This window comes from Pyxicephalus adspersus, chromosome 4, assembly GCF_032062135.1.
Source record: "Pyxicephalus adspersus chromosome 4, UCB_Pads_2.0, whole genome shotgun sequence".
Lineage (NCBI taxonomy): Eukaryota > Metazoa > Chordata > Amphibia > Anura > Pyxicephalidae > Pyxicephalus > Pyxicephalus adspersus.
In genome coordinates this window covers 25,845,571-25,859,115 of record NC_092861.1, presented here as the reverse complement: position 1 = coordinate 25,859,115, position 13,545 = coordinate 25,845,571, and the positions used below count along the sequence as shown (strand labels likewise).

General features: G+C 38.2%; 1 protein-coding gene across 1 annotated transcript in view; it reads right to left on the bottom strand.

Annotated features, from left to right (window-relative positions):
* The window catches only part of ALKAL2 (ALK and LTK ligand 2), a 48,408-nt gene extending 36,743 nt beyond the window's left edge, over positions 1-11,665 (bottom strand). Inside the window, exons 1-2 of the mRNA XM_072407589.1 lie at positions 11,068-11,665; positions 10,549-10,837 (exon numbers count right to left, since the gene is read on the bottom strand). Of these exons, the coding sequence (XP_072263690.1) occupies positions 10,549-10,801 (253 nt within the window). The 5' untranslated portion in view covers positions 10,802-10,837; positions 11,068-11,665. The remainder of the gene's footprint in view (positions 1-10,548; positions 10,838-11,067) is intronic.
* Positions 11,666-13,545: the final 1,880 nt, after the last annotated feature.

Here is a 13,545-nt window from a genome sequence, read left to right as displayed (position 1 = left end):
GGTGCTTTACGATCGTTCGCAGATATCGTGCAGGATCGTTCGTCGTTCGTTTACCAACGATAATAATTGGAAGTGTGTACGTAGCTTAACAGTCCAGCCAACAACCTACCACATTCATAAATGAACCTTGGGCATCCATGCCCCTAATGTCCATTCACTGGTTATGCTTCTTTGGACATTTTTTGCTAAGGTACTAGCCACGGCAAAAGGTAAATGCAGCACAAAACCCAACATTTTAAAAATGCTCTGGTCCAGTCCTTTAACCATCACGATTTGACCTTAATCACTCAACTCAACAATTTTTCAAGTTGTCTGACTTGACTTGTTGTTTAATATGACAGATGCTATTGCAGCGTTCTCCCCAGCCCTTTTAAGCCGAGTGTACCACCCGGCATTTTTCAGTAACTACCTGGCTGTCTTCACTTAGTTTGCAATTTTAAAAAATTCTCTGGGGAAAAAAACTGTATTGTATTGTAATCAATCTTCATCTTCACCATTTCATATGTCAAGGGTTTCAATGTTTAGGCTGATCAGTGTATCGTTTCTAAATGGCAATATTCTTTTAATCCAAAAATGTATTATGTGGTCCCATGACAACAGAATGATTCAACTTCAACATGGCAGGAAAGCCTCTAGAAAATAGTTCATGGTTTATGTGCTTCTTAAAGTTCAGCATACACATAAGCCACAATACAAAATACAACAGTCAAAGGATCTTTTTGTTTCAAAAAGTGTCTGGTAATATTGGATAAAAATAAATATCCTTAATCCGGGGGTGTCCAAACTTTTTTGCAAAGAGGGCCAAATTTGGTGAGGTGAAAGTGTGTGGGGGCGACCATTCAGCACGTACTCAGGGTGTGGGTGTGGTCTGTGCCAGTCCCACACAGCATTATGCCCACCAGGGTGACGTAAGGGATATCCTGTGCACGGAGTCTGGTGTCAGTGCAGGCTCTGTGCAGAGCAGTTCTTAGAATCAGAGTGAGCGTGGTCCATGCAGGTCTTGCACAGCACATGCCCACTATAATGACATAGGGGATTCCCTGTGTACACATGGGGACTCCCATCCTGCTGATTATGCACGCCGAGTAGCGGGCCAATAACTGCAAGGTAGTTGATCAACTCTAATGAAATATAAAATAGCTTTTTTGTACGCGTGTTTGTTATACTGAGGTCAACAGTGCTGGCGGGCTGCATATTATTTATTTTTTGACAGGGCCTGCAGGCTGGTGGAAATCTGAACAGGGGCCGCAATTGGCCCCCGGGCTTGACCTTTGGACATGCCTGCCCTAACCAATTGTCCTTGGTCAAAAGCTTTGTGAATTGAGCCTAACATGAATATCACTGGTATGGATGTGCTTTCCATTGCCAGGCACACAAAAATGTTTAAGATTTCAGAGTTCAGACAAATCTAGTAGTTAATGGATTCATGTACAATGTCCCCATATGGCATCTTATTTTAAATACATAAGAAAAGCTATACAAATAGGTCCCTGATTATTTATTCACTATTAAAAATCTGATCATTCATTCCGCCAGCAATTTGATAAAGTCTACAATATGCTCCCCTGGATGGAAAATCACAATATGTTCTTTATGCAGTAAACCATTGAAGGATTTGTACCCTTAATTAGTTGTCAGGATTCAATAAAGTAAACCAGTACTTTGACCACAGTGTTTCCTTCTTTATATAGGGCATAAGGTACACATAATGTACAGTTTTCTTGAGCAATATTGGCATTTTTGAGAGATGTCTCTAAAACTTTAGGACTTGTTTAGTATATGGTGTATTGTACATGTCTACTTTATTGCTATATTCTGCTGCCAGACCACCCAAGAAAAATCTCATAACAATCATAGTCCTAGGAACAGATCACACATCATCTGTCATCCCCACAATGCAAGAAGTGGTCTAAACTGACAATCATTAGGCTTGTATGGGAGGTTTATCCCCAGCCGCGTTATAAAAGTCAAAGTCAATTTTTTCTTTAGAATCCTAATCAGAAAAACAGTAGGTCAAAGCAGTGGGTAAGTAAAGATGGTAAAAGGTAAGTAAAAGGTCATTTCTAAACACTTCAGCTTGATCCATCAGTATCCAGCCATCTCTTCTTTTTGATCTGCTGTTGCTTCTTACCCTCATGCAAATGAAAAACAATGAAAATGATGAGATTTAAACCATTCCTTGAGCTGGACACAAACATAGGACCAGATTTATTAAAGCTCTCTAGGACTGGAGAAGATAGACTATCATGGGAGAACCTGGATGATCCAAAAAAACGTACAATAAACATTGCTGATTGAAAACAATTGCCAATTAAAAGAAAATGAGTTTAAATAAATCCATTTTAGGTTTGCTGGATCACTCAGGTTCTCCAATGATAGTCTATCTTCTCCATTCTTGTAGAGTTTTACTAAATTAAGCCCATAATGTAAGTGAGGGAAAAAGTACTAATATCTAATTAAGAATTCCTGGAAGAGGTATGTGTAAACTATATTATTGTAGCAGGATCCCTTAACACAATTAATCTATTAGTCTAAATAAAACTGTAAGAATATATCTGCATTTTTTTTTTTTTTAGCACGGTGCCCATTGGTGTACACTTTAATTATACACCATCAGTCTTTTAACTTTCTCCCATCCCAGCTTTGAACACATACCACAGTTCATATGAGCAGATTCTAATAATGTTGTTGGAAAGAGACCTGGAAATGTATTAGTAGCACTAAATGTAATATACTAAATGCAATTAGGGAGAAAAAAAATCTTTCCAAAGCTGCAGACTGTGTAAACTCCAGCTATTCTTGGATCCAGCCAAGAAATGTCTAACCTTTTAGTTTAAATTGCTGTTATCATTAAAACTGCATTTAAGTGTAATTCAAGAAAAAAGTAACAAAGTCTTGGAATACCTCTGGATCCAAATATAGACGTTGTGGGACAGTTATAACAAATAGGCAGATAGATGGCATTAAAAGCAGATAGGCAAGTATTAAAAATCCCTTTTTCCATGCAGACCTTTTTTTTTTAAATCCAGTTAGATGGTAAATGAGTATTTTTGAAAGAATTGTGACTTTTGTACCCATAAGAAAATCTACTTAACAAATCCACGGGAAAGGAAACATACAGTTGACTTTGTGTGGAATATATGATTAATTGGACAGTTCAGATTTACACAAAATACCTCCTGCCCCCATTCCCTACCCCGTCATGCAGGTGCCAACTCAGATCTCTCTGACAGTACCAGTCTACTACAATGTTTACATTGTCTATTTAGAAACCTTCTTGGTGCCTGTATGGTACTTTTTTAAACTTAAATGGCCCATACTGTTTGAGTATTAAACCCCCATTAAACTCTATGGGAAGCCATGTTAAAGGCACAGATATTGATAGGAAGATTTCTACACCTTTCCTTGTTAGTGTTTTAAGTTGTAAAGTTTTTTTCCCTTGTTGTTCTTTATATTCAAGGTCGGTCCAATGTTTGTTCACACGTGGACACTCGTTGCTTCATTGTTGTGTTAGTAAATATACAAAGAACGGCCACTGAATATCTATACAATTCAGTAATCCTCACAAGCTCATTCTTCAGCAAGATACACACTACACCTAGAAACACTGCACGCTTACACTACACTTTACATAAAGCTTTTTTATTTTTGGCTACTAAGATCTATAAATAGTTACTACATTCCCTTAAAGAAAATTGGAGAACAATTTTTGATGGCTACCTCAGTCCGCTGTGAAAGTTTTCTGCAGCCGTCTATCCTTTACGATTCTAAGGCAGACCCGAACCTGACCTTAAAGCCTTTTATATGTTTTTAACATTTAGCCTTCATTAAAATATTACCCGAGGATCCTGGATGCCATGAAGTTTATTCTTCAGGCACTACTTGTTATAGGGTGACAATGGCTCTGTACTTGTGTTCCTGTGTAATATTGCCTTTTAGTAGCACTTCTAATGGACGTCCACTACAAATCACCCCTGTATGTCATCTTTTACTAATGGAGAGTCAGGTTAACATGGATACTTCCACTATAAATAGCTTCATGCTCCCTTCTATGGCTGCAGGAAGAAAGTTTGAGAATAATTCAGGTTTTGGACATTTTCATGAAGACAAATCAAGAAGGCATAACATTATAGAAGTACCTGCAGCAGTTCTATGATATGTTTTCCCCAACAAAGTACAAAGATTAAAGCAGAACTAAACCAAAAAAAACAATATGTCACCAAGGGGTAGAGAATTTTGGCAGGAGACCTGCAAAGTCTCTTTTGCCAAAACAAACTTTTTCCTGGCTTCTGGTGGCTTTTGTTTTTTGCCTACACTGTGTGGTGCACGTGCCACGTAATGTAGAGCCTGGCTGTATACACAGCATTGCAGTAAATAGTTGTTGCATTAGTTTATGGTGGAAGTATAGTGTTAAGGTGCCACATCCCCACATAGGTATACATATTCTTGTTCCAAAATGAGGTACGTTATTACAATGAGTAGACCCAGACACCAGGGTTAATGCAACTCCTGCACATGCACAAAAGTTACATCATCAATGGTCCCTCAGTAGCTAAAGGAGAAAATTTTAGACCTAGAACAGTCAGCTGCAATGATAGCAGCTTCTGGGGATGCACCGTGACATGCTTTTGACCATGTCATTGCTGCAGGGCCGGTACAAAAAATGGTATTTATATGCCATAATCGGCAGGTATGTTGTACATACTTGCCAGTTATGGTAAAAAAAACATATACACCAAGAAAAGTGTTGTTCCACTTTAAGGCAAAGCCAATGTTAAAGACCTATTCAGACCAAAGAAGTCCATTGTAGTGTGTTTTTATAATATGGTGTGTTATGGGGTAGCCTATGTTTCCATTAAACAGCCCATTTATTTGAATAGATTACCTAACTCTCCACAAAGAATCTGAATTCAAACCTATATAATATTCACAAATGTTAAGGTTTTATGATGTAACGGTCAGTGGAAAACTTTAAACAATAGCTTTGGTTTTAAAGAGGCTTGAAGGGTTACTGAAAATGGGTCCCACGTATTGTTGATTATTTCTTAGATTTGACCTCTGTGGTTTCACACATGAGACACATGAGTCTGACACAACCTTTAGGCTGCCGGAAGGAAAGTGTTGGTAAACTTCAATAGAATTAAAAAATACTATGCAAAGGAGAGGCTGCCTTTGCCGACTTGCATCTGAAAATACTAATTCTCCACCTGTCTCCAATTTCGCAGCAACTCTTTTTCCTGTGTGAACATTTTATAAATGTATAGTTTTGCTGTCTATGACAGGTGCACTTAGGTAAAGAAAAAGTCTGAACCCCAGTCCATTTAAAAACAATACAGTGTATAAAAAATTAAACCATGGTGGTGTCACAAAAATAACAAAATATTTCCTTTCTTTTTAAATGATAAGAATATTATTGACTTAAACCTGAAAAGTGCAATGTCTAGTAGTACACAAGAGGAAGTTTTTTTTCAGTTACAAGAAATGTATATATTTTTTGCCTAGTATAAAGCAACCAACCAGTTAAAACAATTATGGCTTTTGTTATAGAACAAGTCAGTCACAGACAAGTCAATCTAAATAAGTGGTCGCCAACCTTTTACGCAATACTAAATGCACGGACTCTGGACCGCGCATGCGCGGGGAGCCATGTGTCACTTAAAGGGGAAGAAACTTTCCCCAGGTGACGTCATAATGCCAAGTCCCACCTACTCTGAGGCTACAATCTGTATGGGAGACGTGGTCCGCGGCTCTGGACGGTGCGCCCGAGAAGGACGTTAGGAGAAGGACCCGCTGGGGGACACACTGGGTAGAGCTGCAGATCACCAAAATTTTCTCAGGGACCACCGGTTGGCAACCGCTGATCTTAATGAAATGCAAATGCAATGCAGAAGAAGCTTGAAGCAACTGAACCAGGAACTCAAAGTCTACACTGACTGCAATTTTAAATACTTGTAAATGTCCATACATCTTTTGTATGAATCCTAAAGTGTTTTTATAGAGACATTTTAAACCAAGGTATGTGGCAGGGAAGAAATGCCCACTTCTGATACCCATTTCCTAGCATCTCTCACCATCACCGAATAAATTCTTATGTGACTTTAGCACCACTCACAAGCAAATGAAAGTATAAATATAGAGACGTGGAAAGTAAACCTATATAATTCTAGAGACGTGGAAAGTAAAGTTATAGTATAGTTTGTTAGCATACTAGAGTTCATCTTTAAAAGGTAAAAACTGTTTGAAGTGTTAACACAATTTAAAAATCTTGCACTTACTGAATAAGGACTGAAGTTAATGAGCACCAAACTCAGAAGCAAGTCAAATGCTCTATGCTTTCAGTTGCTTCTGAGTTCCTTTGACTTGTGTTAAAGGTTCTTAATTTTTCTCCAACTATGGCTTAAACAGTTCAATTTCTTGTTGAGTACTTAACGTCCTGGTTCAATAGACAGTCAACTCTTTTACCTTTGTAAACTAATGCCTTATAGGAAAATGCTTTGGTAGTTGGACTGTGTGTATGGTTTTGGTCTTAACCCACCCTTCCACCACTGCTACCCTCTGATGCCTATATTTACATTTACTCCTGTTCCCAGCCACTCTAATGGCCTCTATTGCTTCCGCAAAAGCTCAGTACTTTCTGTTAAGGGAGGCATGTGATGTGTTTCCTGTGCCCTACAATGGTAAACCTGGAGCCTGACCCCACATAAGATCTAGGATTGCCATTCATTGACAACAATAGTATGTTCTGTCTACTGTTTTATCACTGGTACTTTTAAGCCAACTAGTGTCTTTAAAATAGAACGTTTTTTCTAGTCTTGTATTATAATGTAATTTTGTCAAATGTTAGCATTTTGCATGACCTCACAATGTTTTCAAACACAGCACCCGTCTATTGGCTATATATGTTTCTCAACCAAGGTTCTGTGAAACCCTAGGGTTCCTCCAGAGGTGGCCATGGTATGGCCAGCGGTGTTAGATCTATTCTTTTTACTGTCCACAGCGCAAATATACTGTGAGCTGTGGATAAAGAAGGGGTACCCTGAAGACCTGAATGTTTTTTCAAGGGTTCCCCAAACAGTCCATAAAGGCTGCATTACAGTACACACAATTCTGGGACCCAAAGGTCCATTTAATTTTCTATGCACCATATACTGTTTTCTCAAGTAGAAGTGTGTAGGTATCTTTTTAACTTGGCTAGTCCCTTTTTACTTTTATTAATGTGTCCATAATTTTTGTCCTTAATATTGATCACTTATTATGAATAGACACACAATATTAAACTAATTAACCTGTGCAAGTATTGTTTGCAAAGTCCAATGACCAAAGCAATACCCAATAGCACCAATCTCAGCTCAACTGTTGAGGTTTTGCAGGACAAGTTGGAGTCAAGTTACTGGCTGGGTACCATACTTTGATTTTATTACCTAGACACCTTTTCTGAACCTACATGCTATAGCAACAATAATATGCAGTACCTATCTGTAATATCTCTGGATTACATTAAAGAAAAATAAGCTCTTAGATAAGGCATTTTTCATTTGGAGAGTATTAGATAGTGTATACCCATTGAAGGTTATACCATTTTGTTGTGATAACTGCAATGATCATTACAAACACCCTGAGTAGTTCCATACTCTGTATTGCATACTTGGCTGAGAGGAGGACAGACTCTTACACAAGCTGGAGCATGTGAAGAAAACAGTAACCAGAAACACACAGCCCCAAGCACCAGCTTACACAACACCCAGGTAATGCCAACAAGCGTGATCTGTCTACTTTAATCCTGTGACCTAGATGTAATATACACTATATCGCATGATATGAAAGATCACATATCTATCAGTCAGGGAGACCCTCTGATCCCCCCAGTACTAATCACAGCAAATTTGAATACTAAAAAGCTATTTTTCCATCAGATAAAAGTCCTGTAAACCACTTAACATAATCAGATGTTCCAATAACTTTGAATATCATTGGCTTATAAAGAGGAGAAAGTGGGTTCTTCAGTAGCATAAAGAGCAATATACAAAGTCCTATAATCACAATTGGCATTTCAGTGATCTGATTTTAATAAAATAAGAACTGATTGTTTGCAGTGGGTAATCATCCCATGCCTTTATGGTCACTTGCCAGCAAAGGTAACCATCCAACAAACTAAATTACAAATTTGATTAATCACAAAAAAACAAAGGAAAAGGTCAATGCAGTCTAATACTATGATCTGAGCCACTTGAGGGACAATTAGTTATATGACAATGGACTTTTTAAAGCGGTGCGCAGTGTCGGTGCTATATACATACAAGTAAATAAATAAATAATAGGAGATTGCCTTGATCTGTTTGGACATTTTTTTTAAATGAAATCAATAACATTCAATTTATTAGAAGATATTTACTCTTTCACATAATATTTCCTGGTAAAGCATTTTTCTAGGACAGAAGCTCTTTGTACAGTTTCCCTGCCTGAAAAAAAGTAAAGTTTTTATTGGCCCTATAGACAAATAGATAAAGAAAATATCAACATTTCCATGAATTAGCATTATATATATATATATATATATATATATATATATATATATATACATATGGTTAGCATTTTATGTATTATCTAGCTTAAGTTTCTTGGTCCGTAACTTCGCTAGTTGTGTGTGTCAAGAAAATGGGATCCACTATGAATGTTTACTAAAGACAGCAAAGCTTGTAGAAGACATCTTAAGCTCCTTTACACCTCCCTGCTCATTTTCTTTGGTGATTTGAATTTTGGGTATATAGCTGTCTGAGTTTGGCTTCAGTATCTTTTCCTGCCAGTTAACGTTGTGCTTCGGTCATCAGCAACTGTATCAGATACCACCAACATCTCCTGAAGGGGAGGATTCATTATCTAGCTTTAAACATTACAAAAAGTCAATTCCTTAACGACTGTGCTTCAGATTGATGGAATTGTTGCAACAAACTAATTGACTGAAGATTCCCAGCTAAAATGCATTTTGATCACTACCATAAAATAACTTATTCCTAGGGACAAAAAGTTGGTAAAATATATTAAGCGATATTAAGTTTACCTCAATAATTATTTTGCTGGTTGTAGTAGGATATACACTGTACTTTAATATTATGGTGTAAAAGTAATCCGGCTTTTCTGCCAAAAAGCTGAGAATATGTAGTCTGTGTGTGTAACAGTAAAGGGAGGACGCAAGGAAAGTTGAAAACTGGAGAGTCAATGTTAATATTATAATTTTTAAAATGCCATTCTTTTGATACATGAACCACTTTGCCCATACAAATATATATATATATATATATATATATATATATATATACACACACACACACACACATAAGGATTCATAAGGAAGAAATCCTTACTTTGTAACTATTATATTCTAAATTAATTCTTCTTTGACCCTTTGCTAGACAAAGCTCAGCAAACCATCACTCATCTATATTACCCTAGCATGTTTATCGGTGAAATTAAAAAAAACTAGTTCAGAAATCTCTTCTTTTAGCAATAACTATGAAATGCACTTAGAGGTAACCTGATATTCAGGACATCTAAATAATGAACGTTAAAAGTTACTTTTTTGTTACAATATATTTATAAATAGCTCTGACACTCTGCTTTGTTCTTAAGAATTTACAATTTTACTGTACTGTAGCAATGGTAGAAACAGAATAACATTGTTGTATCTGTGTAATTTACTAATTCCATAAAAAAACAATGGATTTCCTAAAAGTCTGCATAAACTTAACATAAAAATGTCATAATTATGAGTTGCAACATTTCCAGTACCAAGTATGTCATAAAGGTGGTAATACTGGGTAAATAATCTTACTCTAAGCTCCAGGCATTCGCCAACTTTGTCTCTGGGTTATCCTGCTTTCCAGCACCAAATTAGTCATAAAGACGGTGATACTGGGCAAGTACCTTACCCCATGAAGGGGTAATTTAGTTCTGGGCTTTTCTGCTTTCTAGTTACAAATGTGTTATAAAGGTGGTAGTTCTAGTTAAATAACCTTACTCCATTCCTTAGGCAGCTGCTAAGTTTGGCTCTGGGCTATCCTGCTTTCCAGTACAAAATCTGTAATAAAAAAACCTAATCCATCAATCCAATGTCTTAAACTACTACCAAGTACTAATTTGTTATAAAGTTGGTAGTTCTTGTTAAATACCCATACAGCGGAGGTTAGGCAGGTGGTGGTACTAGGTAAAAACCTTGCTCCATGAATCTAATGTCTCAGGCAACTGGCAAGTTTTGTTTTTGGCTATCCTGGTTTCCAGTACCAAATTTACCATAAAGGTGGTGACACCAGGTAAATATTCTTACTCCATGAATCTAAAGTCTTAGCCAGCTGCCAAGTTTGGTTCCTGGCTATCCTGCTTTCCAGTACCAAACTGGTCAGAAAGATGGAAGTACAGGGCAAATGCCTTAAAAGCTGCTACTTGGTTTGACTTTTTGGAGAGGTACACCCTACTGACCTTCCCAATGAGCACATTGTACAGAAAACTGATACACATGAACACTTCTTAGTCCAAGTTGTTCCATGCTCTTACCTACTCTCTGCTCCTGATAGGTTCCATACTCCACATCCTCCTTATCCTCAGGGTAATAAGTTTGTTTGGAGGGATATTGCACATTATTCTCCTCTTCCAGGTTATACCTCTTAAAGTCTTTGATGAGTTTCATGATAAAATTGAGCAGGTTCTTATCTGTAAGATTACTGGAGTCAGTCCTGTCCTTGCAATATCCAGAAGAGAGCAAAAGCAGAAGAAGAGTTAACACTGCACTGTACATGACATCCCTCATCTTCTCTTGCAGCCAGTCCAGTGGTCATCCACAGCTCTATATAGGGTGGGAGTAATAATAAATAGAATTGTGTTATTGATAATCAGGCTGAAGCTAAATCTAAACATCCTTTACTCTCAGTCATTATCTGCACAGCCACAATCCCAGACTCTGATCACCCTCAAATAATGCAAACATTAAAAGCAGAAGCAGCAACAGCTAGAAGTTATTATAGAAGGAACAAATAAAAGTGACATAAAGCACCTGCACAGGAGTAGCAAAGTTACCTGTTGGGTGTTTGGGATTGCACAGGGAGAAGAATGAAAGCAGCAAGAAGTTTGCAGCTCCTGCAGTCACTGTGAACCATGCCAATCCCACCGAATGAGTCTTATATATAGTTTAGGTTGTCCATGAGGTGGCTGCTGGATCTGATAATATTGAATTGGATGTGGGAGGAAACAAATAAAAAAGTCAAGTTGAAGAAGAATGAGTGCAATGGGGGTCCCCCTGGTGAGGTCTCTCCAGGCTGCACTCCTTGTTCTCTTGCAGCAGATGTAGGAGAGATCCCTGGTGGCACTCTTACTCTTTAATTAGCAATCCCTAGGAAGAAAAAAAAGAAATCCATTGCCATCTTCCCGATCATCACAGCCCTCTGTGTACTGGAAAGTCCATGTTAGTGTGCATCTCCTTCATCACAGCGATCATTTTACACTGCTTTACCAGCAACAACCTTTGTGTTTTAATGATCACCAGACAGATTACAGTAATCCATTAAAGGGGAAGCCTGTGATTGTTACATTTGCAGATCTGTAGCAATGCATTAGCTGCTGATTGCTGTAATGAGTGCAGGAAATCCTGAGCTGGACACCTTACAGGGTGTCAGGTGCAGACAGTCCCCCTTGTCAATCAGGACCAGAGGGGGGAAATGATGGAGTAATCTGATCTGCCTGAACTTTTCTATTTGTTCTAATCTGTGTATTTACCACTCCCAGCAAAGAGTAAACAGAAAGCTGGGTCATGGTTTGTCTGCAGGTGGAGAAAAATGGAGAAAAAGTGACTGCAGCATGGAAAGGTCTCTGGATTTTATTCCTGATTTTGCAATATTTTATAGATTATATTGGTTTGTATTGTGTGAATTTGGGGCTCATATTCTGCTTATTGTCACCAAGACCACTTATTGCTGTTTCATCTGCTGCCACCTAGTGGTTACATATAGCAGTGCAGCAATACCTGTAAGAAGCTGTGATTATTAAAAGATAACTCTAGCTTTAAAATAAAATGCAAAATGATTTAACTATAAAAGTTACTTCTTTCAGTTGCCCCCTCTTTTCCCTCACTGTGCATATGAAATAATCCTAATGACAACAACAAAAAAAGTTTATAAACCATACATGACTAGGAATGTTCAAAGTGACCCTTGCAGGTAAATCCCTCCATCCCTGCAGGTAAATCCCTCCCCCCAAACCCTTCAATAAACACAAGCATTATGGTTCAAAAATGGCCGAATAGCCATTCATAAAAAACGTATTTAAGCCGCATACACACGATATATATACATCCCTCACGATCCTTTCCAATGACTAAGGACTGCACGATGCACAGCACTATTCTGGTTTATGGAGAGGGGAGGATCGCTAGTCGTCCATCGTCCGTAGACCTGCCAGGATGGTCGTTTGGACAATGGACGACGGGACCTGTACACATGCCAGATTCTTGTCCGATATCAGCCCTGAGCCTATTATTAGGCGAGAACCATTGGCCGTGTGTATGTAGCTTTACTTAACTTTATTTCCATATATGTATATTACCATATTCACTGATAACAATAATAAAAACAAACAATAATAACTCTAGATTTAAAATAAAATGCAAAATGATTTAACTATAAAAGCTAATTCCTTTAGCTGCCCCCTCTGTTCTGCTCCCCTCACTGTGCATATAAGAAATCCTAATGACAACAACAAAAAAAAGTCTTAGTTGGGTTCATAAACCTTACAGACATGACTAGGAAAGGTCAAAATGCCCCTTGCAGGTAAATCCCTCCATCCCCTACTCCTCCCCCCTAACCCTTCAATAAACACAATCATTATGGTTCAAAAATGGCCAAATGGCCGCTATTCTGAAAAACATATTTACCTACTTTATTTCAATATGTATATATATGTATTAACATATTACCTGATAACAATAAATAAACAAACAATAATACCAACAAATAACAACCACATACTTCCAGAAAACTGACCCATTTTCCTGTCACTCAGATTGCAGGTCCTGGAGGCTAAACCAACCCTTTTGATCAGGATCTGCACCCCGCTGATACGTTGGTCCCTAAACGCACATACCACCGACTCAGGAACGATATCAGCTACCAGCAGATTATCCCATCAGCATCAATCCACCTCCACTCGCTGTTACCTCTCACAACTTCTAAGTGCCCATCCCAGAGATGGTCTCCTTACCACCATATACTCCTATCCATAAACTGCCCCTGAGGACCCCAACCACCACAACCTATGCTTCCCAGGGAGGGAGGGAAACTCTTCCTAACTGTGATCTCACCCCCCAAATCTATCCTATGTATATCCTTCCCATCAGCCCATTTTGACTCCTCCTATAACCACCAATCACTTAAAGGCCTCACCCATCACCCCATTATCTCCCAACTTACCTGCTCCCCCTTTTCCTCCCAGTAATGTGGGCTTCCTCCATGTTCACCTTTTTCCCTGGATCCAAGCCCTTCTTTAGAGAAGGTTTGCCATTTT